Source organism: Hippocampus bargibanti, linkage group LG03 (genome assembly GCF_051943395.1).
Source record: "Hippocampus bargibanti isolate YZ-2025 linkage group LG03, ASM5194339v1, whole genome shotgun sequence".
Classification (NCBI taxonomy): Eukaryota; Metazoa; Chordata; class Actinopteri; order Syngnathiformes; family Syngnathidae; genus Hippocampus; species Hippocampus bargibanti.
The window spans coordinates 14,538,689-14,566,438 of NC_142736.1; the positions used below are offsets into that span (position 1 = coordinate 14,538,689).

General features: G+C 42.5%; 3 protein-coding genes across 7 annotated transcripts in view; 2 read left to right on the forward strand and 1 right to left on the reverse strand.

The window, feature by feature from the left end:
• Positions 1-3,560, forward strand: part of csnk1g1 (casein kinase 1, gamma 1) — a 51,063-nt gene extending 47,503 nt beyond the window's left edge. For all 4 annotated transcript variants that reach the window (XM_088992113.1, XM_088992114.1, XM_088992115.1 and 1 more), the window contains one exon: positions 394-3,560. In XM_088992113.1, coding sequence (XP_088848239.1) covers positions 394-448 — 55 coding nt within the window. In that variant the 3' untranslated portion in view covers positions 449-3,560. The remainder of the gene's footprint in view (positions 1-393) is intronic.
• A 723-nt stretch (positions 3,561-4,283) lies between these two features.
• Positions 4,284-5,945, forward strand: LOC148900426 (small ribosomal subunit protein eS17-like). Its single transcript, XM_088993236.1, has 5 exons — positions 4,284-4,344; positions 4,744-4,895; positions 5,477-5,582; positions 5,667-5,732; positions 5,816-5,945. The coding sequence occupies exons 1-5, from the start codon at positions 4,342-4,344 to the stop codon at positions 5,891-5,893; spliced, it is 405 nt and encodes a 134-aa protein (XP_088849362.1). The 5' UTR covers positions 4,284-4,341; the 3' UTR covers positions 5,894-5,945.
• A 2,948-nt stretch (positions 5,946-8,893) lies between these two features.
• On the reverse strand, positions 8,894-27,473 carry LOC148900427 (cytoplasmic polyadenylation element-binding protein 1-like). Of its 2 annotated transcripts, XM_088992132.1 has the most exons (12): positions 27,373-27,473; positions 26,602-26,773; positions 20,239-20,451; positions 19,185-19,414; positions 17,533-17,785; positions 17,358-17,471; positions 13,561-13,650; positions 11,786-11,922; positions 11,282-11,480; positions 10,376-10,470; positions 10,219-10,299; positions 8,894-10,133 (listed from the first exon to the last, which is right to left on the reverse strand). In XM_088992132.1, the coding sequence occupies exons 1-12, from the start codon at positions 27,385-27,387 to the stop codon at positions 10,023-10,025; spliced, it is 1,710 nt and encodes a 569-aa protein (XP_088848258.1). In that variant the 5' UTR covers positions 27,388-27,473; the 3' UTR covers positions 8,894-10,022. The 2 variants fall into 2 exon arrangements, with proteins under 2 accessions (XP_088848258.1, XP_088848259.1); XM_088992133.1 differs by lacking the exons at positions 26,602-26,773; positions 27,373-27,473 and adding an exon at positions 20,556-20,804.
• Positions 27,474-27,750: the final 277 nt, after the last annotated feature.

A 27,750-nucleotide genomic window follows, 5' to 3' on the forward strand; every position in this document is an offset into this window, starting at 1 on the left:
TTTTCATCTTACATTGTGGATCTTGAAATTGAAAACACGCAGCAATAATAAGCTCCTCCTTGGCGGCTCCATCAGTCTGTCTTGTCATTCATCGCAAAAGTGGTTGATTGCTTTGTGCTACTTCATACACCAAATGGAAACATGCAATGCTGTGTTGTGCCTTGCTTTGCGTACTGAGAAATAGTCATGTTGGAGCAGAAAAAAGGGCCTTCCTTCAAACGTTGGCCCAAATCTGGAAGCTAGCTGCACTCAAATTAGGACGCGAGAGGGATATTAAGCCAAACACCAGCTTGATGGCTCGAGAGCTTTGTTTTGTCCATATACTGAACCAATATAAGCGCTTTTTCTATTGTATCATTTGCCTGACTGTTGAATGTGTGTTTCCGTCCGCAGGTGCTGCTGCTTCTTCAAGCGAAAACGGAAGAAAAACACACCGCGACACAAATGATGGTCGACGAGCAGTTCAGTTGATTGTGCTGTCAGAAATCAATGAGGTTCCATTCAGAAAGCAAGCGCGGGGAAACCATAGCCCACCATGGCGCCGGTTTCTGAAAGGACCAGCGAAATGTTTTTGGCACACTTTTTGGCTCATTTGCTGGGGAGCACCCCCCCCCCCCCTCGCACATCTCCCCCCACGCTCCCATCCCGGATTTGAGGGATAACATTTTGTTGAAACTTTTGCAACGTGTCATTTTGCTCCGGATGCATTTTTCTCATTTCTGCATCTTTTTTTTCTCCTCGTCCTGTCATTTATGATTGATTGATCGTTTGACTCGCTGCATCTAATTTCATTTCCCCGTCGCAAACTGTTTTTCATGACAAATCCCATTGTGGGTATTCCTGACGTGGGACTGAATGTAAAGCATGACACACGAGGAGCCAAGAGCATAAACCGCTTGCATTAGCTCCTGCACTTTCTGCCTCCAAATTGGTGAGCCGTGGGACCAGAGAGCACAGGACAGCATACACACACACGCCCATCCTGCCCTGCGCTCTCAGAGAGGAGGATCTCTGCTGCGGGCTACGAGGTCAAGTGCCCTTCCCGACATACTACAACCCTCCAGACCGTTTTGTGAGCATTCTGAGTTGGGCTGGAAAGAAGAAACTATTTCTGCTATATATCTCTTTGTTGCCACCAGTTTTCTTACTACGTAATTCTCCCAACATACACGCTTGAATGTATGAACCAAAAAGTAAGTGAATTCGGAGCATTTATGTTGTTTGTCCTGTGCAAGGAGAGGCCCAGCGATGTTCTGGAGATTAGGATGTGATGAACTCTGCACCAGTAGTTGCTTTGGAGCTGCTCAACACTACTGTTCTTTGCCTTAACCCCAAACAACCGCCTCACTTGACTGGTGTAAAAAAATGACATCCTGATCTGATGATTTGCAGCAGTTTGAGGGCTTAAGTGATTTATATAGTTGGGGGGGGGGGGGAGCCTATCATTGTGGACTGTGAGTGACTGATGGATTCCAGCCCGACACCCTAAATAAAGCCCCCAGACACTGCAAAGCAATGCTCAATGATCCCGACTGTTGTCAACATGGAGAGAACTCGCATCCGCATCATTTGTGTTTTGATGTCATGTCGCGGAGGGCTGTCTTGAAACAATCTCCTCAGTACGTCACTTTGCCTTTCCTCCAAACGCAGCTTTTATTTGATTTTGCTCATGTGAACCTCTTTTTTTTTCCAATGCAATTTTGTTGTTCAATCCAAATAGCCATGGCTTTACGAGGAAGGTAAAGGTAGCAACATGTGAGAAAGCTCATGACTGCACTACTTACATTTGTTTGTTCCTCCTTTGCTCATTCCCCAATCATGTCGTGTTGGGCGTTCGGTGTGTGCCGGGTGGGAAATACGTGTTCGTTTGTCACCCCTCTTTTTTTAATCTGTGTCCACGTACATGCACCATGTGCCGCCCATCTCCACCTCTGCATGTACACAAGAATCCACTCTCACTGGACGCTTGGATGCGGTGTTAAATGGATCTGCATTTTTGAAGACCAAGGTTGTAGATGTTACTATCCCACCGAATGCATCTGCCCGTGGCGTGTATTTACACTGTATAGTTGTTGGTTTGTTTTTCGGCCTCTTGAGTTGTGTTATTGAAAGTACTTGAATATGAGCATTAGCAGGACCTTTTTTTCTGATCATTGAAGTCATTGAGCGACTGAGAGGAATCAGTGGGCAATTGAGTGATTTGAATGACGGGTATGGCTTCGTTTGAGGGAGGATGTGATGTGCCCGTCGAGCAGGTCAATATGAGATGTTGAGATGGAAACTCTTTTGACCTCTGACTCCAATCGTGGCAGCAGGCGGGCTGGGCCTTGTCCTTTTGGCTCCCTGAGAAAAGGTGAACTTGTTCCTGATGTTCTTCAGAGGCGCTTCAGCCAAATTCAATAGCCTTTCATGTTTTCTTTTGTTTCTCCTGAATTCTGGATTTGCCTGGTGCCATTCCCGAGACTACTACAAGCCCATGCCTTTGATCCGTGCCAAGAGAGTGGAATGTTTTTGTTCTTTCTTGTACCCCCCACCTGGGTTCACCTTATGTTCTCGATATTGAAATGTGTCCACCGCCATTCAAATAAAAACAAGCATGAGAGGCAGAGAGTAAAATCACACCGCACGGTGGCTGAATTCAGTTACCAGCAAGTGTTGGAAGAGAGTGCGGAAAAGTGTAGTTACAGTTCCAAGGGTGAGATTTCTTTGCTCCTGCCTCTTCCTTGCAGGGTGTCGCAGCACTTGACAGCCTTTTTAATTCCGTTGCTATTGTGGGCCTCCTGCTGTGCGACTATATGATTAGTTTATGCATGGCTTATCTTGGGAAGACAGCGGCCCGTCTCCCGTGGAACACGTCTATTGTCGGCTCTGTGAGACGTTAATGCTTCCGGTTCATGAACATGAAGAAAAAAAAACACGTTCTGTTTTCTTTCTGGGAAATATTGTGCGTGGCATCCAGAGCCTTGGAGTCAACGATGCATTAAACAAAGCTAAGAACAGTTTAAGTGATTACGGAAGGCTTCATACCTTTTGGGTTCTCTGGCACTTTTCCTCATTGCTGTACTGTAGAATTGTCTTGGACATACTGTATTTTTTTTCTCCAAAGAGGGTGACCTTTTTTGCAATGTCGTGACGCTTTTTTGAGAATTGTAAATTGTACAGAACTTGCAATTGTCGTCTTTGTTCTTTCTGTTGGGATTCCATATAAAAACTTTGATTCCCCCCGCCCCCATGACACAATTTTCTCATCAGATTCAGAGAAATCTTAAAACTGTAAATAAGTATTATTGTGTTGAAATATGAATGTCAATTCAACAATGTACTTTGAGTTGGTCAAGGGCTTCAATGGTGAAGGACCCAAGTTTCCTATTTTTAGTCGTTCTAATTTTTAATTTGTTGAAAAAGTCCCCCCCCCCAGTCATTTTTTATATATGAATTTGCTGTTCTTCCCCACCTTTGATTCGTGTTAGATTTGTTTCACATGAAAAATCACTTTTTATTCCCTCCACGCCTAAAGGGAACTCCAGTTCGCACCCCCTTTTTTATGTCAAATAAAAGATTTCGCCACCTTTTGCTTTTAATTGTTTTGATTTTTTTTCTTGTACATTATACATCTGTTTTTACAATCTTCTGAATTTGCAAACTTCTGTTTTAACATTTTATGAAGGATTGTCCATTACACATCTAGTAAATGAATTGTTCAGGGAAGAAGAAGAAGGGTGATTTTCCACCACGTGGGAACAACCTTTTTGTTCTTTTGCTCTTCACGAGTTATTATACTTTGAGATAAGAGAGAATATTTAACCACTGAGTAAATAGAACAAATCTTATCATCGCGGCTTGCATTTGATACATTTTCATCATACAGTATAAGGAGTCTTTGTCAAAAAAAAGTTCTTGGAAGGGATAATTTTTTTCCCCCAAACCTGAGTACATGTAACGAATTTACATATCAATACGCTTATATTTTTCAAGTGCTTGGGACAATCTATGGCGACTGTATAATTTGCGTGAAGAGATAATTTCCCAAAAAAATGAAAATCAAATTTGGGGGAGATTTTGAACATATTATCCTGCACTCCGTTTGTGCAAAAACAGTCATATTTTCGGTCGCTATTTTTAACGTGGGATAGTTTTTAATGAAATACCAAAGAATACACGTCAAAATAACTAATATGTCAGTATTCACGTTCTTTTTTCGAAAGAACCGCCAGGTGACGTTCGTTGCTGTCATGGCCTCAGACCCCCAAGGGGGCGGGGCTTTTCCAGCGTTTCGTTTTGTTGCCTGGGTAACTTCCGGTTCAAAGTTGAGTACGTCCTCTTTTACCGGCCTGAGTCAACATGGTGGGTATCATCGAAAGTGGGAATAATACCCTCTAACAATCGTTCTCCATCATCACCTTCTGAGTGCGCAGTCAATGGCAAAAGGGATGTTTCTCACGCAAATTACACCAATAGTTCCTCCCGATATGACATTTTTGGTGGACTGCAGACAGCGACAGGGAAGGAATACAATACACATTTGAATGGACACGGGCTGAATCCGTTTCGTCTCTGCCTGCTTGAAAAAAATCCACCTCATTTTTGCAAACATCGAGTTGAGTGCAGTAGAGTCCAAGTCCATTCGTAAGGCAGACAACATTTTGCAATGGCTAAAGGAACTGCCCACGCGGTGTGCTCGTGGCTGCGTTTACTCGCCATAGCCAATAACGAGGCTTTATGTTGTATTTTGGATGTCATCAGGGACGAGTCAGGACGAAAACGGTCAAGAAGGCCGCCAGGGTCATCATCGAGAAGTACTACACACGCCTGGGCAATGACTTCCACACCAACAAGCGGTTGTGTGAGGAGATCGCCATCATCCCCAGCAAACCTCTTCGCAACAAAATCGCAGGGTGAGTTTGAGGTCTGCGCCTCTGGGAGGAAACAGTTGAAAGCTCTGGAGAGGAGCGCAGCGTTGTTTATTTTCGCGCTGATGTTCCACTGTTGACATACACAGAGTGAGTGAATGGTTCGCAATATTCGAATGTCTCCAAAATACTACCCATAAAATTACATCTATGGATTGATTGATACGAGTGCAGCGTGTTTTACCGGAAACAAATTCCTTGTGTGTTCTACATACTTGGCAATAAAGATGATTCTGATTCTGAAGACAACTCTCCTATCCTTCGTGACCAGTCGAGCAACATTGTGTAACATTGTATTGCCAAAGAAGAACATGGATTTGAGACTTTTTTTGTGTTGTACTGGGCACCACACAAACTTTCAAAAATACAAAGAAATACATGTAGTTGGGGGGAAAAAGTCCAAATAAATAGTTGTACTCTGAATTATAATTCTAGTTGTATTCCGGATTATAATTCTATTAGAGCCCCTTCTTGTGTTGATTCATCAGACTTTGTTTTCCATTTAATCGGGCGCAACATTTGAATATGAAGCATTTCAGGCACTCGGCTAGTTATTTGTGTTGTAGGTACGTGACCCACTTGATGAAGCGCATCCAGCGCGGTCCAGTGAGGGGCATCTCCATCAAGCTTCAGGAGGAGGAGAGGGAGAGAAGGGACAACTATGTGCCAGAGGTCCAACTCTTACGTTTCATTCATTCATATTGATCATCATCTGCAATGCTGAGTAGTATAAATCCCGACGTGTGTATCCTCCAGATCTCGGCTTTGGACCAGGAGATTATTGAGGTGGACCCCGAGACCAAAGACATGCTCAAGCTCCTTGTGAGTGTGCGCACACACACACACCTGTTCGGAGTAGAATTGTGACGTTCTAAAGTTCACATGTTGCCTCATCTTTGTTGCAGGATTTTGGAAACATCTCCAAGCTTCAAGTGACTCAGCCCGTTATTGGCATGAACTTCAAAACGCCACGAGGACTGTAGAGCCTTCATACTCCTTTTGCTAGAATAAAGACATGTCATTTCTGAGTGACAATCTGTCATAGTTCTTTTCTACACAGGACACACAGAAACAACCAACCATTCGCACTCGCACCGAGGGACAATTTGGAGTGTTCAGTCAGCCTGCCATGCATGTTTTTGGAACGTGGGAGGCAACCGGAGGACCCGGAGATAACCCACGCAGGCCCGGGGACAACATGCAAACTCCACACAGGGAGGCCGGAACAGGGATTGAACCTCTCAATTACTGTGATAGTAAGGCTTTTTTAACCGAAAAATAAACTGGTTAGGCATGTTTTTTAAGGTCAATGTACAGACAATGTACAAAATAAAATAAAAAATAAGCATTTATATCACAGCATTTTTACATCCCCAAAAATGACCATGGTTTCTCTGGTATTATTCACGCAATCCAGGTCTTGGCCTTGCATTGCAAAGCTTGCACGTCAAGCTCTTTTGAACGACCATGATTCCATTTGTGTTTTTACTTAACAAGTTTAATAAAGCAGTGCCAGTGTGGTGAACTGATTACTGTGACATCTTACCAACACTGATGTGCAATTTTCAAATCAAAGTCTCAACCACATAGAAGCTATTTTGAATGACCAGGTATCGAAAGCACTTTTGGGTTGTTACTTATGAGCTTAGTATAGCTGCGCCATCATGGTCCACTGGTTAGGACGTCAGCTGCATAGTGGAAAGATGAAGGGTTCGGATCCTGGTCTTGTCCTTTGTCTGCAGAATTTACATATACGTACACTGTAATAAGCTTTTTCTCACGATCATGGAGAATAAGGCGTTTGCATCACACACAAAAAAAACGTGTGGTAAGGTGTTTTTAATCACAAAATTAAAAAAAAAAAACATCTATTGCAAGACCTTTTCAGCTGAAAAAAAAAAACACTATACTAAGGCGATTTTAGCAAAAAAAAAACACCATGTATTGTGAGGCGTTTTTAGCAGAAAAAAAATACTGTAGTACGGCCTTTTTAGCCCAAAAAAATGACCATGTAGAAATACTAAGGTGTTTTTTGCAGAGAAAAAAAAAACCCACCATATATACAGGCGTTTTTTTTTTTCGGGCTGGAAACGTCTTACTGTACATGGTTGTTTTTTCACCTAAAAATGCCTTACTAGATGTGGTCATTTTTTTGGTCTTAAAACGCTTTGCTATACAATGTCGTTTTTTTTCAGCTTAAAAAGCCTTACTATACATGGTCTTTTTTTTTTTTTTTTTTTTTTTTTTTTCATTCAAAAACACCTTACTTTACATGGTGGGGTTTTTTTTCGGCATAAAAATGCCTTATTATCTATGGTCATTTTTTTTTTAGCTAAAAACGCATTACTCTACATGCGTTTTTTTCTGCCTAAAAACAGCTTACGATATAGATGGTTGTTTTTTCCGGGCTAAAAATGCCTTAATATACATGTTTTTTTTTTTGCCTAAAAAAGCCTTATTATACATGGTCTGGTTTTTTTTCAGCTTAAAAAGCCTTACTATACATCAGGGATGTCAAAGTAATTTTTTGCCACGGGCCACATAGTAGTTATGGTTTCCTCTCGGGGGGCCGTTATGAATTTGGGGAAGCCAAAGCTATACAATTGCTCTTTGGAAAGAGAAGCGCATTACATGAGGACGGTAATTAAAGAAATAAACTGCTGTAAAATAAAGTTTTATTTACCTTTTTGATGGTCGATGGCTTATGGAAGGAGAGTCACCTTCCATAAGGACTGTTGGTAACTTCACCTCTGGTGCTGTTCATTCGTGTGCTTCCGTCAAAGGTCACTCCGCCAGCCGTGGTGGGTGTGTATTATGAAAATAGTGCTTAATATAAGGTTTAATTTTCATAAATTTGACGTTTGGAAGACGAAAAGTTTGTAAGTTAAGGTCTCACTGTAAATACATGGTGTTTTTTTTTTTCACCTAAAAATGCCTTACTATACGTGAAAATTTTTACTGGCTTAAAACGCTTTGCTATATGTGGGTTTTTTCCAGGCTAAAAACACATTACTATACGTGGTTGTTTTTTTCAGCTGAAAACGCCTTACTATACATGGTGTTTTTTCGGGCTAAAAACGCCTTACTATCCATGGTCGGTTTTTTTTTCATGATAAAAACACCCAACAATACTTTGTCATTTTTTTCCCGGGCATTTAGCACAGTATTTTTAGCTGAACAAAAAACGACCAAGGTGTTTTTCACCTGAAAAAAAACACCATGTACAATAAGGGGTTTTTAGCTGAAAAAAAAAAAAACAACCATGTATAGCCAAGCGTTTTAGCGGGGGAAAAACAACCATGTATAGTACAGCGCTTTTAGCCAGAGAAAAACAACCAATAGTGAGGCATTTTTTTGCTGAAAAAAGGCTTTGTATAGTGAGCAGTTTTTAACCGAAACAAACCGATGCATGTTAAGGTGTTTTTGCAGATAAAACAACCATGTATGGCAAGGCGTTTTTCCTTTCACTGGAGTTTTAGAGTTTCAAATCTTGGCTTTTACAGCCCTTTACAGAATTGCGCCAATACTTTCCCATCTATTCTTGAATTCGTTTGGATCGTTGCCGCTTTCTTATCTCTTAGGTCACTTCCTTTCATCAGACCAGTTATATTTAGGCAAGATTTGGTTTTGATGAACAGGTCTAGAGGTCAGTCTTGGCTGTGGTTAGTTCAAAGGACCTTAAAATGTGATTAACTGCAGTTTAATTTCTCAACCTACAAAATAGGCAACCAGAGGATTGCATTTCACAGTATGAAAAACGCAGTAGGGTCTCATGAATAGGAAAATTAGTCTAAGAACTCTTAATAGTCTCTTCCCACATTGGACCGTCCGTGTACTGAATTTACAATGGGCAGACTTCAAAACAAATGCATCTAAGTGTGTAATTTCAAAATGGCTGGCTCCAGTTCAATGTGCACGGCCTTGTAGTCAAAGTCCAGACAGTCCTGTTGAATGCTTAAACACCTTTATTGTGCCCAATCTGAACATACTCCACAACAGTAAGCAGCAAACTTGGCAGACCACAATGAGGTAGACTTTGCAAACTGTAAAAAGCAGCTGGGTGAAAGGAACTGAACGGTGAAAGGAACAACAGTCTTTGGCACACAGCTGATGCAATCACACCCAACAGCACAGGAAGGTAGACTAGGTTTACAAAGTATGTGTTGGGGAGTCTACTGAAGGTCTGGGTCAACTAAGTGGAAGTTCTTACATTCAACAGGAGAAAAGCAGCTCCTTCACAGCCGTAGCCTCCTACCAATGTACTAAGGTGATTAAAACCTCTGTCACCTCTGTTTAAGTGCAAATTTAGAATGTGCAAGAAAAAGAAACCTTAACTCAAGGTATGTTTGAAACAATTGACAAGTGGAACCATCGCTACTGGAACCCACATTTGACAATACAACTGCAACAAAGCAAGTTATTTCGACTTCCGGGCTGTGCCCATCATGTTGAAATTTGCTAGGGCAAATAAAAAAGCGGTCAGAAAAAAAAAAAAAATACTAGGATCGGGGGAATCAAATAAAAAGTTTGTTCTCCTAAACAGCCACCAGGTAGAATTCTGTTCAAATTTCTCATGTCATGACTTAAAACCGTGTGTGTACAAATTAGTAAAAAACTGCGTAAAAGTCTGAAATGCGACTGGTTAAATGAAGCCCAACATTCAACTTCCAAAGTAAGAAACACCAGTTGGCTTGCGCTGGGGAAGAGGGTTGGAGAAAAAAAAGCCAACTGAGGGAAGGAACTAAAAATTTAAAGGCACTGTATGGCGTTTGTCAATGAACGGCAATGAGACTTGCGTGACTGCTCTTCACTATGCAACATGTAAATCAAAAACAAATTGGGGGGTGGGCATTTTCCTCCACTTCTTAACCTTCATCTGACTCAAATGTTTGAGAAAATGCTGGAAATGTGAATGGTGCCTTGTCTCTCCCAACAAGGTCACGGTGCATAGTGCCAACTGTGAACGGCAAAAATAGAGCAAGTGCAAAAAGTGAACATTCCCTACAGTGATCCCAGTGCCTGGTGGAGTGCCTCGCCTGCACACCGATGGCCATCCGGCCGGCTCATGCTCTGTGACACGACCCCAAAGGGGAGTCTGACTCCGTGCCCCTCCTAGCTGGAGTCCTTGTTCTTCTGGTTGCGCATGAGAGGCCGGTGGTTGCTTAGAATGTCCATGGAATGCTGCCAGTGCCAGCACGAGCGGCAGTAGTACTTGAAGCACGCCTGTGTGTACGCAAACAAATATTTTTGTCTGGTGCGTTTAAATACCGGTTCAAAAGCAAGGATTCTCTTTTGTCCGAATGCTGACCTGGTCTCTGCAGAAGAAAGGCCCAGCATGGCGGAGGCAAACTTGACACATGGAGTCTTCCAGGTAAGGATCAATCTGGACCTGAAGAGAAAGGTCGGTTTAAAAAAAATAAAAAACTAGTCTCTCTCTCTCTCAACATTCAAAGCACTTGTGGTACCTTCTTTGTAAACTTTGGGCTTTTGATCTCCACGAAGGCTGCGCACACTGCTTTCAAGTAACTTCGCTGATTGTTAAAAGTCACACGTCCAGAGCCTGCACACATTAAGTTGAATTTCAAAACAATGTGTCACTTTGCAATACACCCACAAAAGATGACCAGGTTCAGATTCATTAACTACAAACAGTAGGGCCAGTCAAAAACCCAATATCCTTATAGCAGCAATGCAAGTCAAGAAAATAGAAATATAGGGCAACAGCAAGACTGAGGAAGCACACAAAGTGATTTGTACTTCTTTGATTAGTACAGAAGACGGCTCAAAGAAACCTTTTCCTCTGTGGACCACTCCTGTACGACCGGGAGCCAGCATAGACTAAGTGTTAAACGGGGCTAAAGCGCCATGGAACCCAAGGGGTTGTTGGCAAGAATTTCACCTCCAAGGCATCAGAATGGGATATCTACTTAAATGGTCATAACATGGAGTTTGATAGTCTTATAAATCAGCAGAACAAACTGTAATTCAATATTTCCTTATTTTATTGAAAACTATGAGGAAAATATAATTTATTTAAATGACTCCATTCATTGGCAACCAAGCATTTCCCACAGTAGATTACATGTGCATAATCACAATTTTGGAACCTCTTTAAGAATACTATTTTACTGATTGCTAGCATGATTTACTAATTGCTGAAGGTCATGCAAAAGAATCCCAGTAAGACTCAATTATTCCACATTTTAGGACCATGTGCACCGGAAAGTAATGATAGTGCTCATTTACTGAGGCTCAATAGATATTTTTCTTCCTTCCACATGGAAAACAGAAGAGCTTCATTGTAATAAGAAAGTGAATCCATAATTAAGCAAAGCTGACAGGAAGAATGAACCTTGCTTGTGTTGTCTTACCAATGGGATATTTGTGTTTGTCTGTGTCAATGCCTGCATACATGACTCCTCCAAACAGATCATTCATGATGCTAGCCAGCGCTTCTGCATTGAGCATGCCATGCAGTGCACCCACAAACACCGTCTTGCTGGGATCCAAACGCTGAGCTGGGGAGCGCACGTAGTTGCTGTCCGAAATGACCCAGGGAATAATCTGCACCTAGAGTGACATGGGTTTGTAAAGGCTGAGGTATTAATTACATTAAATTCAAGGAATCCACCTAACAATTATGCCTGTACAATCAAATTAAACCTGATCCACAATTAAAAACAACAACAACAATTATCATTTAGCAAGAGCTTCGTGACCTAATTTATTGCAATGACTAAAAATGCACTGTAGTCATTTTGGACTACATTAGTGCAATACATTACATTAAATGTGTGCAATTAGAGGTTTGATGAACTTGCCCTAAATGTTGGCATAAATCTGGATGGGTAGTGTACGAATGAGTTCCTACTTACATCCTTGCAACGCATACGGCGACTGGACATTTTGAAGTAGTACTCCCTGTTATCTTCTGGGTGAAACGGGTCCTGAGAGCAGGCATGGAGTAAAGCCCGCACAGATTTCTCATTCTCAAACACCAGGTAGACATAGCCTGCAAAAGAAAAGCAAACCTTAAGTCCAAGTTAGACAGGAAGGGCGAGAATCACAAAACAGTCTTGTGAAACGCGAGTCAAGATTGTCAGATTAGCCTCGCTATATCTGTACCAAGTACTCAAATAGTCATGAGTTTGAACTTATGACGGTAACTTTAACAGTTGACCAAACTACAGTCCCTGATGAGTCTCATCACTTGGGTAAAAGTTAACTCAAAGATTTCCATTTGAAGAAAATGCCATTTCAAAATTGTTTTGGTGCCAAACGAAATTGCCAGAGCACATTCCAATGTTCACAGCTGGTAAAGACACTGGTCAAATTTTGCAGACAAAACCCTGTCGCTATGTCAGATGATGCACCCAATCCGAGATTTCCACCTAAGCAGAGCTCCACCAGTCCTGGTCACCTCAAGTCCCAAGTCAATCACAATAATTTCTAGGGTTCATCAAAATGGGTGGCATTTGCCAAGCCCCAAAGCCCAAAAATTATGCACAGTATATTCAAAGTGGCAAATGGATTTCTCAAATTCATCTTGAGAATTATATCACAGCCACGGCAAATGTTGTATGGCACCACCTGGAGTCTGGATAGCTAAAAAACATTAAAAAACAAAATACAAATGTGTAATCACATCCAGTCTTACGGGGTGTGCAATAGATTTGCAGGATGGAAAGACATGTTATGAGCCCAAAATATCTAGTGTCGTTTTTCCCAATCGCACCTATAACAAGAGGTTACATTTTAAAGCAAAATGGTATGCAACATGAGCGTATTGCAAATCAAAGCCTTTCAAGGCAAAGACCAAGCGCTCCACGACCAGGCAGCCCACTAAGCAGTCACCAGACATCATCGCACAAGTCCGGGGTGCAATGAAAGCGGAAGCATGGAAGTTGACAAAAAAAAAATATCTAGAATTCTTCAATTGTAGGAATCAATCAGACCTACAACCATACAAATCATACATTAAATATGGATCTCACAGTACCACTACTTATTCCCCTGATGATATGCCACATTTTCAGATCAGAGAAACAGAAGACCCTATCCTGACAAAATCTGACCTTTTTGCACCAATTAAAATATGCGCCATTTCTAAAACCAAATAATTATGAAGATGGTCTCTCGTCATTTCTACAAAATCAATAAGTGACAAGACTGGTTATGGACCAAGGCTTGACTTCCGATTTCAAAACAAGTGCCACATCAATTTGTTTCAGATTCAAGAAAATGTGCGCAACAATTTATTGGTGAGAACCCTTTAGTTCATGTGACATTAACACTTACAGGTTCTCTGTGCCCTGTGGGACAGACACCATAAACCCCATTCAACCAACTAAATGAGATTAGCTAGAACACCAGTGTACTGTGTAATTGAGATGGGAAGTAATGAAAGAGCGCTTATATAATTGCACTTTTACTCAAGTACTACAATGTCAGTACTTCCCTTCTCCAATAAACCAAATGAACTTGTCAGGTGAATTGTTTTTTTGTTTTGTTAAGCACTTTTCAGCTAGATCTGCTCCACTTACTCAACTCGCAAGCATGCCAATGTGCCCACCACAGTGCCACCCTAAAGCCAATGAGGGAGGGAAAAAAAATTGGCCTACCCACTTGTCATTACCTTTGGCCACATTACCTTTGGGAGGACAGCGAGGGTGCTTTCCATCCTTACCAGGCCACTCGACAGTCAGAGGGCCGTAGCCACTGAAGGTGTTGATGAGTCCAGCTGAAACATGTGGATGATGAAGGATAAACATGGCAAATTCCTTCGAATCGAGATCAGTCATGAGTTTCAAACTGTGGAGAACAATTCATGAAGTTATCAATAAATAGCCTTTTACAACTTCATGAAGACAAACTACAGATATGTGTAATTAAAATGCCGCCCTTCTGAAATCAGAGTGATTGAAAAACAAAACAGGATTTAGATAATATATTTAGTTAAAGACTTTCACTCACACACACACACACACACACACACACACACACACACACACACACACACACACACACACACACACACACACACACACACACACACACACACACACACACACACACACACACACACACACACACACACACACACACACACACACACACACACACACACACACACACACACACACACACACACACACACACACACACACACACACACACACACACACACACACACACACACACACACACACACACACACACACACACACACACACACACACACACACACACACACACACACACACCACCTACCTTTCCATGTCGTATTCTGAAGTGACAGATTCTTATCAAATGATAAACGCGGCTGAATTTTTTTTGTACAAACTTAGCTATGTTGGTTGCTGACAAACTGTTGAAAATAAAGGTGATCTTCACATTTTGCACATGTCAAAAGTCAAAATCAAAATTTATTCATTCAATACGATCACTACGTGCATGAGTTGTCTGAACTGGCGAAAGCCTCAATATACAGTGATACCTCGGTTCTCGACCATAATCCGTTCCAGAACCCTGTTCGAAAAGTGATTTGTTCGAACACCAAAACCATTTTTCCCATTACAAATAATGTACATCGTTTTAATCCGTTCCAACACCCTGAATGTTTTTTTTTAGTACAGTATTTTATGCATGAAATTGCACATTAAAATGCTGACCAACACATAAAAAGCAATGTATGTCTCAGAAAATGTTAAGCAAAATGGCAAAGACACAAATAACAAACATAAATGTAACCCAGGCTAATTGTACGTTCGTAAAGAAAAGAATTATGAATAGAATTTTTTTACCACCACAGTCAGCAGAAGGCGCAGGTGGACGGAGGAAGGACATTTATTGTTTGGAAGGAGAGTCCCCTTCCATAAAAACTTCGGGGAGCTCTTCTGTCTGAGGGGTGCTCACACGTTCAAATCTCTTTGCTACGGATGACTGCTACAGGACGTTCTTTTCTCTTAAAATATCTATCCAATGACACTTGCTCTCACTCCCATAGCCACATTACTAGATTTCACAGCCTACTTATTCTTTAATAGCATACTGATCGTAGATTTCGCCATGCTGTATTTCCTACCAGGGGTGCTCAATACGTCGATCGTGATCGACCAATCGATCTCCATGGTAATATTGGTAGATCGCAAGACAAGGTGATATGACATCGTCAGGAACTGACGCTTAACAAATCAAGTGGAGTTCTTTTGAAAAAAAACTCGACGTCAGCCAATCAGCCATCCCTTTATTTGATTGATACACCGGAGAATCAATCAAATGACATCTCATTGAGATACTCACTGTGAGATCAAACAACGCCCCTTCGTTGCAAAGTGAACAAGGATGTCGTTAGTTACATATTAATTTTTCGCTCGGTTTTTCCCCTTAAACGTAAGATAGAGTATAAAAAAGTGGAAGAGGTGGACCAAGTAAGAAGAAAAAAACTTATCACTTTCATACGGAATGAGAGGATGACTTTTTTTCACGATGACATTTTCATGTGCGTCTGTGTAAGATCTCAGTCGTACAGGAGTGGTCCATCGATCAGAAGGTTTCTTCAGCCGTCATCTGTACTTTTTGAAGTTGTCGGACGTTTCGCCTCCTATCCAAGAGGCTTCGTCAGCGAACTAAAGTCTTACTGGTCGTATCGGCCCTATTTATATATCCCTAATGTCCAGACATGGGGGCGCCGGACACAGCTATGATAGGCCCCTACTCTCAGGTTGGGGGGAGCAGAGGACCACTCCCTGTGACCCCACTGATTTTTCCAACATTCCTGACTAACGACTGGCCTGTTTGTCCCACTCCCTCCGGTATCACCTCATCAGCATTACGAATGTTGTCTAACCTGTTTTGCCTAAGCAGGCTATTGTGTGAACGATCCAAATTGAACCTCACCCCATCAGACGGTTTAATGAAGGATTTTGTTGTTTTCAATTGACATAATTATGTTGTGCAACATATGCGGATATACATCAACATAAATTGCAATAATAGTAGTAATAGTAATAAGTAATAGTAGATCATTTTGACTAGGTCATTTCAAAAGTAGCTCCCTTGCTGAAAAAAGTGTGAGCACCCCTGCCCTAGCCAGATCAGAAATTCGCACACCTCCTTCATATTTTGCTATTATTTCTTTCTTAAATGCAATAGTTGTATGCACTACTTTTCTTTTTTCACTTGTAGCAGCACTTACTTTCTTTGGAGGCATGATTAGGGGCTAAAACTCCTCGTACACCTATATTAAACGAGAGAGCAAATCGCAGCACGTCCGCAAGTCACAAAGTTGGTCACGAAGAGAGCGATACACCCGTACGCCGCTCAGCATCGCACCCTCGCGTACGCACTCAAGCGTCGTACCAGCGTTCGAAATCAGATTGTTGTTCGAACTACGAAGCAAGAATTTCTCGAATATTTTGTTCAGACTCCAATTTGTTCGAACTGTGAGTCGTTCGAAAACTGAGGTTCCACTGTATATATATATATAATTAATCTTCTGGGACAGTGCTCGAGGTTGACTTGCATGATGCCGCATATCCTGTTTAGCTGTTACGTATTTTGTACTCTCTCTACACTAATTAAATCCAAGGCTTTTGCTGTAAAAGATGGAAATGATTTGCTTTACCATGGCTCTAATGAGACCTCTGAAAAATTGTAGTCACCCGACCATTTAGTCCAGTCTTTATCGGTGACATTAGTTTAGCAAATTAGACATGGCTGCTAAGCCTTCGACTATTGGGTCGCATGATAAGAAAACTTGCTTAAAATGATGCTTACTTTACTTCCTTTATTCCACTTTACCTGAAAATTACATTGGAACTTAAAAACAAAACATACTAAATTGGAAATCATTTTGTAAATTTAACCAAGTAAATTTAAGCAAAAACACAATTCCAGTCAATTTCTTACTTTTACTACTTTCTAACTCAGCAGACAAGTTGAGCCAGAACACCATTTAGTAGAAGGTTATTTCCTCCCATAAAGCAGTGATAGTACTGTAAGAAGGATTAGAATATCTTGTTTTCTATCCTTTCACTCCCACCCCAACCCCATCCCTCTTCAATTGCTGCTGTGGACTGCAAATTTCCCCATTGCGGGACGAATAAAGGTATTCTGATTCTGATTAAGTTTGTTTCGTGCTAGTTTATTCAAAACGCCTCAACCCATAAACTGCACTTTAACAGAAACTTAGTAGTGTCATTTTCCAAATGACCACAATACAGTGTGTAGTCCTCAAATACCAAAAAGGGCATTCTAATTGGCACAAGTGTGATATTAGATGAGCTAATCTTTTCCCCATGTCTTTAGGCTCCACGACCTCTACAGTCATGACAAACCTATTTTTTCCTATAACGTTTAAAATGATCCCAAACCTTTAGGTATCATTTATGTATTCCCCCATGATCTCCCACAATTCAACAACTGTCCACGCATGCTAATAGTCACCTTCTGTGATGTCCCAGGGCACACCACCAAGAAAGACCTTGCAGGAGAAGAGAGGATCCTTGTTGTTTCTGGGAGGCAGCTGACCACTCCAGGTGAAGGTTGCTTCATTCACAGCTTGGAGGACAGAGGGCTCATTGCAATTTAGGGTTTGCACAACCTGTTTTCATAGACTTACCTGCAGCCTGTCTATGCAGGCGTGCTTCTCTCTCAATGCTAAACGCTTCTTCCGGTTGGTCCAACATGTCCACACCAGGCCACGGAGAGCCAGTGCGCCAGCGGCGAGAAAGAGCAGATGAGGCCGGGCTGGCGCTAGATGGCGGGGTGAGAGGAGAGCTGGTGTCCTGGGGGTCTAGGCGGGAGCCCAGTCGCAGCAGATCCTTTTGAATGTTTGATGCATAAGGCAGGGGAGGTGAAATCCGCAGAGAAGACTGAAGGAAGAGGGATCATAGATGTACCATTCATTTAAATAAACACTGTACAAGTTTAATTCATTTAAAGCTACTTTATACAAGACAAAACTCATTTTGCATATCTGCCAACTTTTGAAACCATAAAAGCCTCGTAATATGCCGGGGTCCAGGGACCACAGGCCCCGATCGGTCCAAACGATTTTTAACATTACAGCATTTTAAAATGAGGCTAAAACACCATACAAATGTTGGTCAATGTCCAAGATAAACGCGTGAAAATATACCTATATTTCAACTTGTCATTTATGAAAATACAGTAAAGTCTCGTTATATCGATATTCAAGGGAGTCCGAAAAAATATCGATATAACCGGGACTATCGATATATCCGACCCTGTTTGCATGTAATTTTCTCCGTGCGTGCATAGAAATAGTATCGATATAACCGGGACTATCGATATATCCGATATCGATATAACGAGACTTTACTGTATCACGTTTGCTACTATTTTGAGAAAGCAAAACAGAAATATTGTACAATAAACCAAACATTTAATAAATCTTATTTGAAAAGTACAATAAATTGTAAGACATTGTTAGTAACTTCAAATATGCACTTCTAACCTCCATTCCATTGATTAAAAATAGCTATCAACAAACCCCTGACCTGTCAAATAGGTTTTCCCCATATTGTATAATTTTTTTTATCATTTCAAATAATGTACAGCGTACTACAACTTTCATACGGGTTTATTTTTTTTAATTGCGAACTAATCTTAAAGACTTTTTGGCTCACATCCCCTTTGTCTCAACTGCTGGTAGCCAACGACAATGCTGCCGCCAATCGCCAGCAAAAGTAATCCTCAATAGTATTCATTTTTTTAATTGCTGCGTACGGTCTTATTGATAAAAGCATAACGTGCACATGCGCAGTAAGCTGTCTGCATTTCCGCTTCTTAAGTTTTTTTTTTTATCATTTCAAGTAATGTACGGCGTACGAACCACTTTAATACGGGAATTGTAATCATTTATACGGGCAGCGATTAGCCATGGTTGATGCGAGTTTGAGTTAAACTTTCAAACTGTCTTGACCGAAGTACAACTCCTGGAAATGCTTCGGAGTATTCCTCACAAAACGACTACTTTTCTTTCACTTTTCATACTTTTTTGTTGATTTTTCTCTGGCAGATGCCATTACACGACAATGCTTAGAACAATGCTAACCCTTGAGTCTTGATTGCAGGAATGACCCGTCACTCTGGATTCCAGGAAAGACGCGTACCACACGCATGTGCAATTCATATAAAGGAGCTAATAGTTAACTCCCTTCACACACCACCCACCACAGAAAAACACCCTTTGAACAAGTGTGGACCAAACCCAACTTGTTTGATGTAGATGCGTGTGGCTCCACATACCAAGACATCACAGAGGTGATCAGAACCAGAGCTGAAGCCACTTGTCTCAGAGTCTTCAGGGCTGCTAGAACGAGAGTCCAAAAAGCAGCTGGAGTCCAAACGGTTAGCCATGCGAGCCATGCCAGGGAACTTATCCAGGAAGTCAGCAGTCATGCTCATGGACTCTGGGGGCAGGTAGCCCGGTGGCTTTCCAAGAATGCTGCTCAAGGGACTATTCAGCATGCCCAGCACTGAAGAAGTCCATATAGATATTTTCAGCAGGGAGACTGAGGTCTGAAAAATGCATCTGTGCAGTTTGGGATTGGGATACAGCCTTTTGTTTACTAAGAAGTGGATGACTTTAATAGAAATCGATTTCTAACAGACCAAAGGAGGCACGTAGCTCTCATGGCTTAACAGCAGTCATTTGCATATCATTCATTGTACTCAAGTTTAAGTTTAAATAGTGCGTAATGCAAATTAAAGTTAAAATCCTTCAAGAATTTCACCCATGCATGCTTAAGTATAACCACCAGCGGATTTATTCACATTGCAGCCATGTTTCAAAGTGCATTGCTAGCTCCATGACGAGATGGGTAAATATTGAGCTGCAAGGCGCATTCAAATTCTCACCAACTTAGTTGTTCTGATACAACTATATCAAAGTTAAAACTGGGCCGACAAGCAGTGATGCCATTCCAGCACAACAACCAAGTCAAAATGGGTCACTTGCAGTGCCAAGGTTTGTAATGTTCCGCTCCATGGTTCAAACTAATGTATGAAATTCAGCTTTAAACTCACTGAAATTGGACGTAGCCTAAAGTGGTAATCCTGTTGTATTGTATAACGACCATGGTCAGTGTATTCAGTTTGGACTTATATGGGGCTTCACTGGATTGGGTGAAGCTAAGCACAGCAAAAGTGCCACATCATCCTGTGATGATACGGTTCTTTGACAGCGTTCTTCCTATTACATTTTAGATGTCAAGCGCGGGACCAAATCAATGCTGGCATGTATGAGGTTTTACTGGGAGACCGTTATCTGGAGAAAAAAAAAAGATTGGACAGTACTTACTTGAAGGTGAGCTGGTGTGAACCTGGGAGGGAGAGGAGAGTGACTCAGTCTCCTGGCTGCTCCAAGGTCTGTCCCAACCAGACAAACGGAGCGATTGTAGGCCCAGACCCAAGTCAGCCACACTCGGCGGGACACGTGATGGCTGCATTTCAGGCATGCCATCACAGTTGGCGAAGAGCATCCTCCTGGTGCCCACTGAAGCCAGGTCAGACTCTTTTCAGGTCAAGATTCAGGTACGAGGAAGAGAAGGAAGAGTGTTAGACAGCCGGAATCCTCTCACGACTACAGCAGAGAGCAACGTCAGTTTGCAGCCCTACCCTGGATGCTGGGTGAGCTAACCTGCTGCCTCTGCACCCCGTGCATATGCCATGCATCTCCATCTGCATGGCTGACCCACCCAGCAGCATGTGACATAGCTGCTGATGCACTCACACTACCATAATAATGACATTAACTAAACAATGTTAATAAAAAAGCCCGCTGGAGCTACAGCCTAGTTGGGACCCTCTCTTCTGCTGATAAGAGGCATCAGGCGGCAGAGGACCACCAACGTTGCTGCGGCTACCACTGACTCTCCAGCCCGAGCCAGCTGATCAAGGCAGCGAGAGCGGGGGGAGGCAGCTCGAGCACACAGGCATCATGACTCAGCAAGCTTAGAAAGTATAAAGCTTGAATGCTGCTCAAAAAGCAGAGAAGTTTGACATCAGACAACTGTTTGTATATTCTGCCATCGTCTTTTCACAGTGAAAAAAAAACAAAAAAAATTGGGCAACATAGCCTCAATGCAAGCAAGTCGCTGACTGATCAGATGTTTTAAAAAAAGCAATGTGCAATAGCTCCTCCCTTTTCTCTCACTGGAGAGAATCCAAACACCAGCGGCAGCACTGATTCAGCAACTGCCAGGATGGGGTTGGGCTCGGGAGTGACTATTGTTTTGGCATTTTTTCTATAAATGTTCAAATTACAATTAATTATAAAGTTAACATTGTCTCAAAAGCAAAATGTGCATTGAAATGATGAATTTCAGGAAGAGCTCCGAATTGTCCTCATTAAAAAAAAAATAATAAAAAAAAAAAGTTGGCAAATCTTACATTTGGTAGGCCGAAAAAGTGCTGCAACGCAGCATGAATCAGCTATTCACTCATTCAGTAATGCCAAGAGCACTAGAAGCTTCAAGGACAACCGACCTCTCCGGACAAGTTGTGCCCATAATTTGTAAAATGGCTTCAAATGACTTCTACTGCGCGTATTTTAATAAGATTTCACCGCATATAGCTATATTTTATGTCTCGCTCTGAATATTCAGGAAGTCTTGTTTTTGAGTTGGTGACGAGTCCGTACGTGACGTCACGAAAGGACCGCCCCCTGACCGAAAAAAGACACATTGTATGTGTCAATGTATTTTCCTGTACATGTTTGGTCTCAGAAACGTGTTGCACCCGAAAGCCGCCAGAAGAGGGCATCCAAGCTCCATATAAGGAATTTATCAGCCTGTGGAAGGGGAGGTGGCCACTGGAGGTCGCCATTGTGTGCCTCTTTTTTTGGGTGAGAGATTTTCTCCCAATGTTGACTCAAAATGGCACATATAATTCTTTAATCAATTGCAAACATGTATGCTTTCCTCTTCAGAACTATTTGAATCATATTCATAACTGGATGTGTAACAAGACAGCATATTCTCCAAATCTGAAGCCAATGTTTGGATTCTTCAGCAATGCAAGTCTTGGCGTGACGTCACGAACTGGGGGGGGGACATTCTGAAAATGCCCAATTCGCAGCTCAATTTTTTGCAGATTTGACACTTTAAGTCATTTTTATTTGTGTTTTGCATTTGAATAAAAATATACTGCATGTTTTGGGTATTTTAGATGCTATAAAACGTTTTTCTGCTGTCAGTTAAAAAACAAAAAAGTGACGTCGGTTGCCCTTTAAGTACTTCCAATTCATACTCCGCACAGATGTTTCGGTAGACTATGCCAGCCACCTGGTCATGGCGCTCCATGTAGGCTTTCCCTGCCAGCATCTTACACCCTGCAGTTATGTGTTGGATTGTCTCAGGTGCCTCTTTGCACAACCTACACCTTGGGTCTTGTCTGGTGTGGTATATCCCTGCCTCGATGGCAGATGCCAGGATGAGTGCCTATGTGTTGTCCTTTAGGCCAGCCCTCTCTAGCCACTGATATAACTTCTTGAGATCAGCCACTTCTGCTATGGTTCGGTGGTACATCCCGTGTAGGGGCTTTTCCTCCCATTATTGTCCCTCATCCAGCATCCGTTGGAGCCTTCCCTTTGATGTATTCACGGAGCTTGGATGTTTCATCCTGGACTCTCGTGAGTGGCTCTCACACTCACTAATCCATGGCCTCCTTCCTGACGGCTTATGTACAGTCTCAGGGTGCTGGACTTGGGATGTAACCCTCCATGCATGGTGAGGAGTTTTCGGGTCTTAACATCCGTGGTCTGGATCTCTTCCTTTGGCCACCTTATTATTCCTGCAGGGTATCTGATCACTGGCAGGGCATAGCTGTTTATTGCCCGGGTCTTGTTCTTGCCATTGAGCTGGCTTCTGAGGACCTGCCTCACCCGCTGAAGGTATTTGGTCGTAGCCGCTTTCCTTGTTGCTAGTTCGAGGTTGCCATTGGCCTGTGGTATACCAAGGTACTTGTAGCTGTTTTCAATGTCTGCTATTGTTCCTTCAGGGAGTAAGACCCCTTCAGTGTGGACTACCTTGCCCCTCTTAGTCACCATCCGACTACATTTCTCCAGCCCGAATGACATTCTGATATCACTGCTGTAGATCCTGGTTGTGTGGATCAGGGAGTCTATGTCCCTTTCGCTCTTAGCATACAGCTTTAGAGGAGGTGACTGATCGTAGCTCCATTTCTGAGGCGAGTTCAGTCCTATGCAGAACAGCAGCGGGGAGAGTGCATCACCTTGGTATATGCCACATTTGATGGACACTTGCGTTAGTGGCTTGCCATTGGCTTCAAGTGTGGTTTTCCACATCGAGTTTGCTCTCAGGGTCCTGTTGACCTTATACAACTCCAAGCATTCAGTGATCCATGTGTGTGGCATCGAGTCATATGCTTTCTTGTAATCAATCCAGGCTGTGCACAGGTTGGTATGTCGGGACCTACAGTCTTGTGCGACTGTTCTGTCAACCAGCAGCTGATGTTTGGCGTATATACAGTAAAGTCTCGTTATATCGATATTCAAGGGAGTCCGAAAAAATATCCATATAACCGGGACTATCGATATATCCGACCCTGTTTGCATGTAATTTTCTCCGTGCGTGCATAGAAATAGTATCGATATAACCGGGACTATCGATATATCCGATATCGATATAACGAGACTTTACTGTGTATATATATATATGATGTATCTCTACTAATGCCTTTCTGTGCTTTGCTCATGTATTGATCCATGTGTCCACTTATCTTAGCCGCAATGATGCCTGACATGAGCTTCCATGTTGTGGAGAGACAGGTTATTGGCCGATAGTTGGAAGGAACTGCACCCTTTGAGGAATTCTTCATGATCAGGATTGTTCGCCCTTCGGTTAGCCATCCTGGGTGAGTCCCATCCATCAGCAACTGCTTCATTTGTGCTGCTAGGCGCTCGTGGAAAGGTGTGAGTTTCTTTAGCCAGTAGGTGTGGACCATATCCGGGCCTGGTGCTGTCCAGTCATACCCGAGACTCTTTCTTGTATATCTGCCGCTGTGATGGTAACTGGGTTCTGTTCAGGGAGGTTGCTGTGCTCCTCTTTCAGAGTCACCAGCCATTGTGCACTGCTGTTATGTGCGTCCTCCTTCTCCCATTTGTCTTTCAGTTTCCAGCCTTGAAGGGTTTGCTCTGCTTCAGGTATGGTTATCTGCATGTACCTCTTGGGTATTGGCCTTTTATTCACACCTCTCTGGGTCTCCGTCAATTGACTCACATCTTTCCGAGCTGCCTTGATCTTAGCCTCCAACCGTCTTTTCCATGGTGGGTAATGAATGTCGTGGCTCTCATGGTTGCGCTTGTAGCCAAGCATCTCTAGGATCACTGATGCTAAGGCGTATATCAGCTCATTGGTTTCCGTGATCGTTCCGGTCGGGATCGTTCTCAGTGCTGCATTCACAGTTTCCATGAGACTATCAGGTGGTACTTCAGAGAGCCGTTGTAATCGGTTTCTTAGTTGCCCAGTTTTCATTCTTGCCATGATCTTATCGCTCAGGTCAGTTGCTGCCTCGCTCAGCATTTCATTCATTGGGGCTGGCTTCCCAATTTCATCATTCATTGGGGCTTGCCTCCCAATCTCTGGTTGAACCTCTTCCTCTGATGTGGCAGCCTGGGGCCCTTCACCTCGGAATTTGTGTTGTACCTCATCAATCTCAAGTTGTGATAGCAATTGCCGTTTGTGGATATTGGAACACTGAGCTACTAGTTGTTTCGTGGTCAACCGTGACTGTGGGTTTCGAAGTAACCATTCAGCCCCCATTCTCCGCATGTAACCCCTCTGACTAGGGTTGCTTGAGTAGTAGCATTCCAACAGAGCCATGTTATCACATCTTGTCCATCTCCGCTTTGTTCCAGTAGCCCATTTTTCATCAAGGTGCTCCGGTTCCCCAGCACCTGACGCAGACCTTGTTTTCGTTATATCGATATTCAAGGGAGTCCGAAAAAATATCGATATAACCGGGACTATCGATATAACGAGACTTTACTATATATATATATATATATATATATCCCTACTGTCCAGACATGGTGGTGCTGGACCTTATGATAGGTCCCTGCTCTCAGGTTGGGGGGAGCAGAGGACTACTCCCTGCAGTTGCACTGATTGTTCCCAGTGTTCTGACTGGCCCTGCCAGTGATCAGATACCCTGCAGGAATAATAAGGTGGCCTGACTGGAACGACTGGCCTGATTGCCCCAGTTCCACCGGTATCACCTCATCAGTATTACTAATCCTATTTTGCTGAAGCAGGTTGTTGTACGAAGAATCCAAATTGAACCTCACCCCACTATATCGGTTTAATGAAGGATTTAGCGGTTTTATGAAAATCGAACAAACTAGCAGTTATCAGAATCCTCCAGCATAGGGCTAAACTAATACCAACAAGCGTCGAAGGTAGAGAAAAGGAGTCAAAACATATCAGGAGATCACTCACTAACTGTGGGTACCCTCAGTGGTCATTTAACAAATGTCAGAAAGAAAGAATAGGGAATGAAACAAAAAAAATCTGAAGATACAAAAAGGAGAGGAGTAGCAGTACCTTACATTGCAGGAGTTTCTGAAAAACTACAGAGTCCTTCGGCAACACAAAATTCCTACTTATTTCAAACTGATAAACACGTTAAGGAAAAAATTAGTGCATCCAAAAGATAGGCTGCCAAATGAAAAACAAAGTAATGTAGTTTATTCAATACATTGTAAGAATGAAAATTGTAAAGAGCAGTACATTGGGGAGACTAAACAAACTCAAAAAAGACTCAACATCGCAGGGATAATACTAATGCGCCTCAATCGGCAGTACATATGCACCTAAAAGCTAGCAACCACTCATTTGACGACAATGAGGTTAAAACCGTAGCGAAAGAACATAGACGGTTTGAAAGGGGAATAAAAGAAGCGATTTTCATAAAACGGCTAAATCCTTCATTAAACCGATATGGTGGGGTGATGTTTAATTTGGATCGCTCTTCCAACACACTGCTGAGAGCGTTACCACACAGGCTTAGTTATGTGGGTGAGGTGATACCAGGGCAAATGGGGCAATCAGGCCAGTCATAGACCATAATCAGTCAGAACAATAGAAGCAATCAGTGTAGCCTCAGGAAGTGGTCCTTTGCTCCCCCCAACCTTAGGGCAGGGACCTATCATAGCAGAGGTCTGGCACCGCCATGTACCTCTGGACAGTAGGGATACATATGAAGGGCCAGCGCTACCAGGTAATTTTAGTTCGCAAAATAGGTTAGTAATACTGATGAGGTGTGGAGCTGTGGAGCTGCTCCCCCCCAACCTGAGAGCAGAGACCTATCATAGAGTCTGGCACCGCCATGTCTGGACAATAGGGAGTAGGGATCTATATATATAGGGCCTAAACTACTAGTAAGACTTTAGTTTGCTGACTAAGTTTCTTGGATAAGAAGAGAAACATCAGACACCGTCAAAGAAGTACAGATGACGGCTGAAGAAACCTTTTCATCTTCAAGAGCAATACAAACACGCCTGAGTGGTACCAATTCCAAGGTTGAAAAGATGAATGATGCTTCCATCATTCATCTTTTCAACCTAAACAGTCAAACCTCGAGCAGGCTTGACAATAAAATGGCCAGACTACGTGAGCCGTTGTGTCTTGAGAGGAGAAGTTACCACACATCAGGTCAGCCCTGCCCTTGGTGTTGTTGGGAGTGGTGCACACGCCGGTCAGATCCAGAGCGTTGCCCAGCATGGTGTTCATCCTGCGGAAGATGTCTGCGTTGCTACACGTCGACAAGGCCGGAGAGCCCGAGTCGGGACTGGCAGGCCGACAGGGGTCGTTTCTCTGTGCCGAACACAAGCAATTCCTCGAGTTCATGTCAGAGTTCAAGAAGGACACCATACCTGTCGAACTTGGCTAATAGCTGCTCTTATAAATGATTACAATTCCCGTATAAAAGTTGCAGTAGGCCGTACATTTGAAATGATTAAAAAAAAGGCTAACAAGCGGAAACGCACATTAAGCTTTTATCAATGCGACCGTACGCAGTGATAAAAAAATATATCTGATTGAGGATTACTTTTGATGGTTTGCCTTGACAATAGTAGCGACCTGCGGCAGCATTGTCGTTGGCTACCAGCAGTTAAGACGAACTGGATTTGAGCCAAAATGGCCTTTGTAAAATCGGTTCACAATAAAAAAAATACCCATATAAAAGTTGTTGTACGCCGTACATTATTTGAAATGATTTTAAAAACCGTATAAAATACGGGGAAAAGTACAAGTTGATGTATGCGCTCTGACTTGGCGGTCAAACCCTCATTCTTCGAACGCAAAGAGCACTTGATGGCACGGCTCGAAGACAAAGGTTTTTGTGACACCAAAGTTCCCACAATTATGTTTCGAAGACTTTGGGAATACACCACCAAATTTGGAACACTCACCAAAGAAAATGCCATTGTGTAGAATGAGCTACTCCACAAGAACCACCACCAACGAAAGCGCGTTAGGAAAATAGCATGTTTATGAAGCGGGCGACCTGCTAATTAGAGTCAATACGGCGAACGTGCGCAGCTAAAGATTGAGCCTCAAGCCTCATTGGCCTTCGTCTGGTCACGTGATCACATTCAAACGCGCCACCAGGCTAATGAAATCATGTGTACAGTGTACACATCAAAACAGCGAAAGTAGTTTTTGTTCTATAATTGATTTTTTTAAGGCATTGCGATTTCAAGGATTTCAAGTGTGTCAGTTCTTGGAACAAGCTGTCTGTCTGTCTGTCTGTCTGTCTGTCTGTCTGTCTGTCTGTCTGTCTGTCTGTC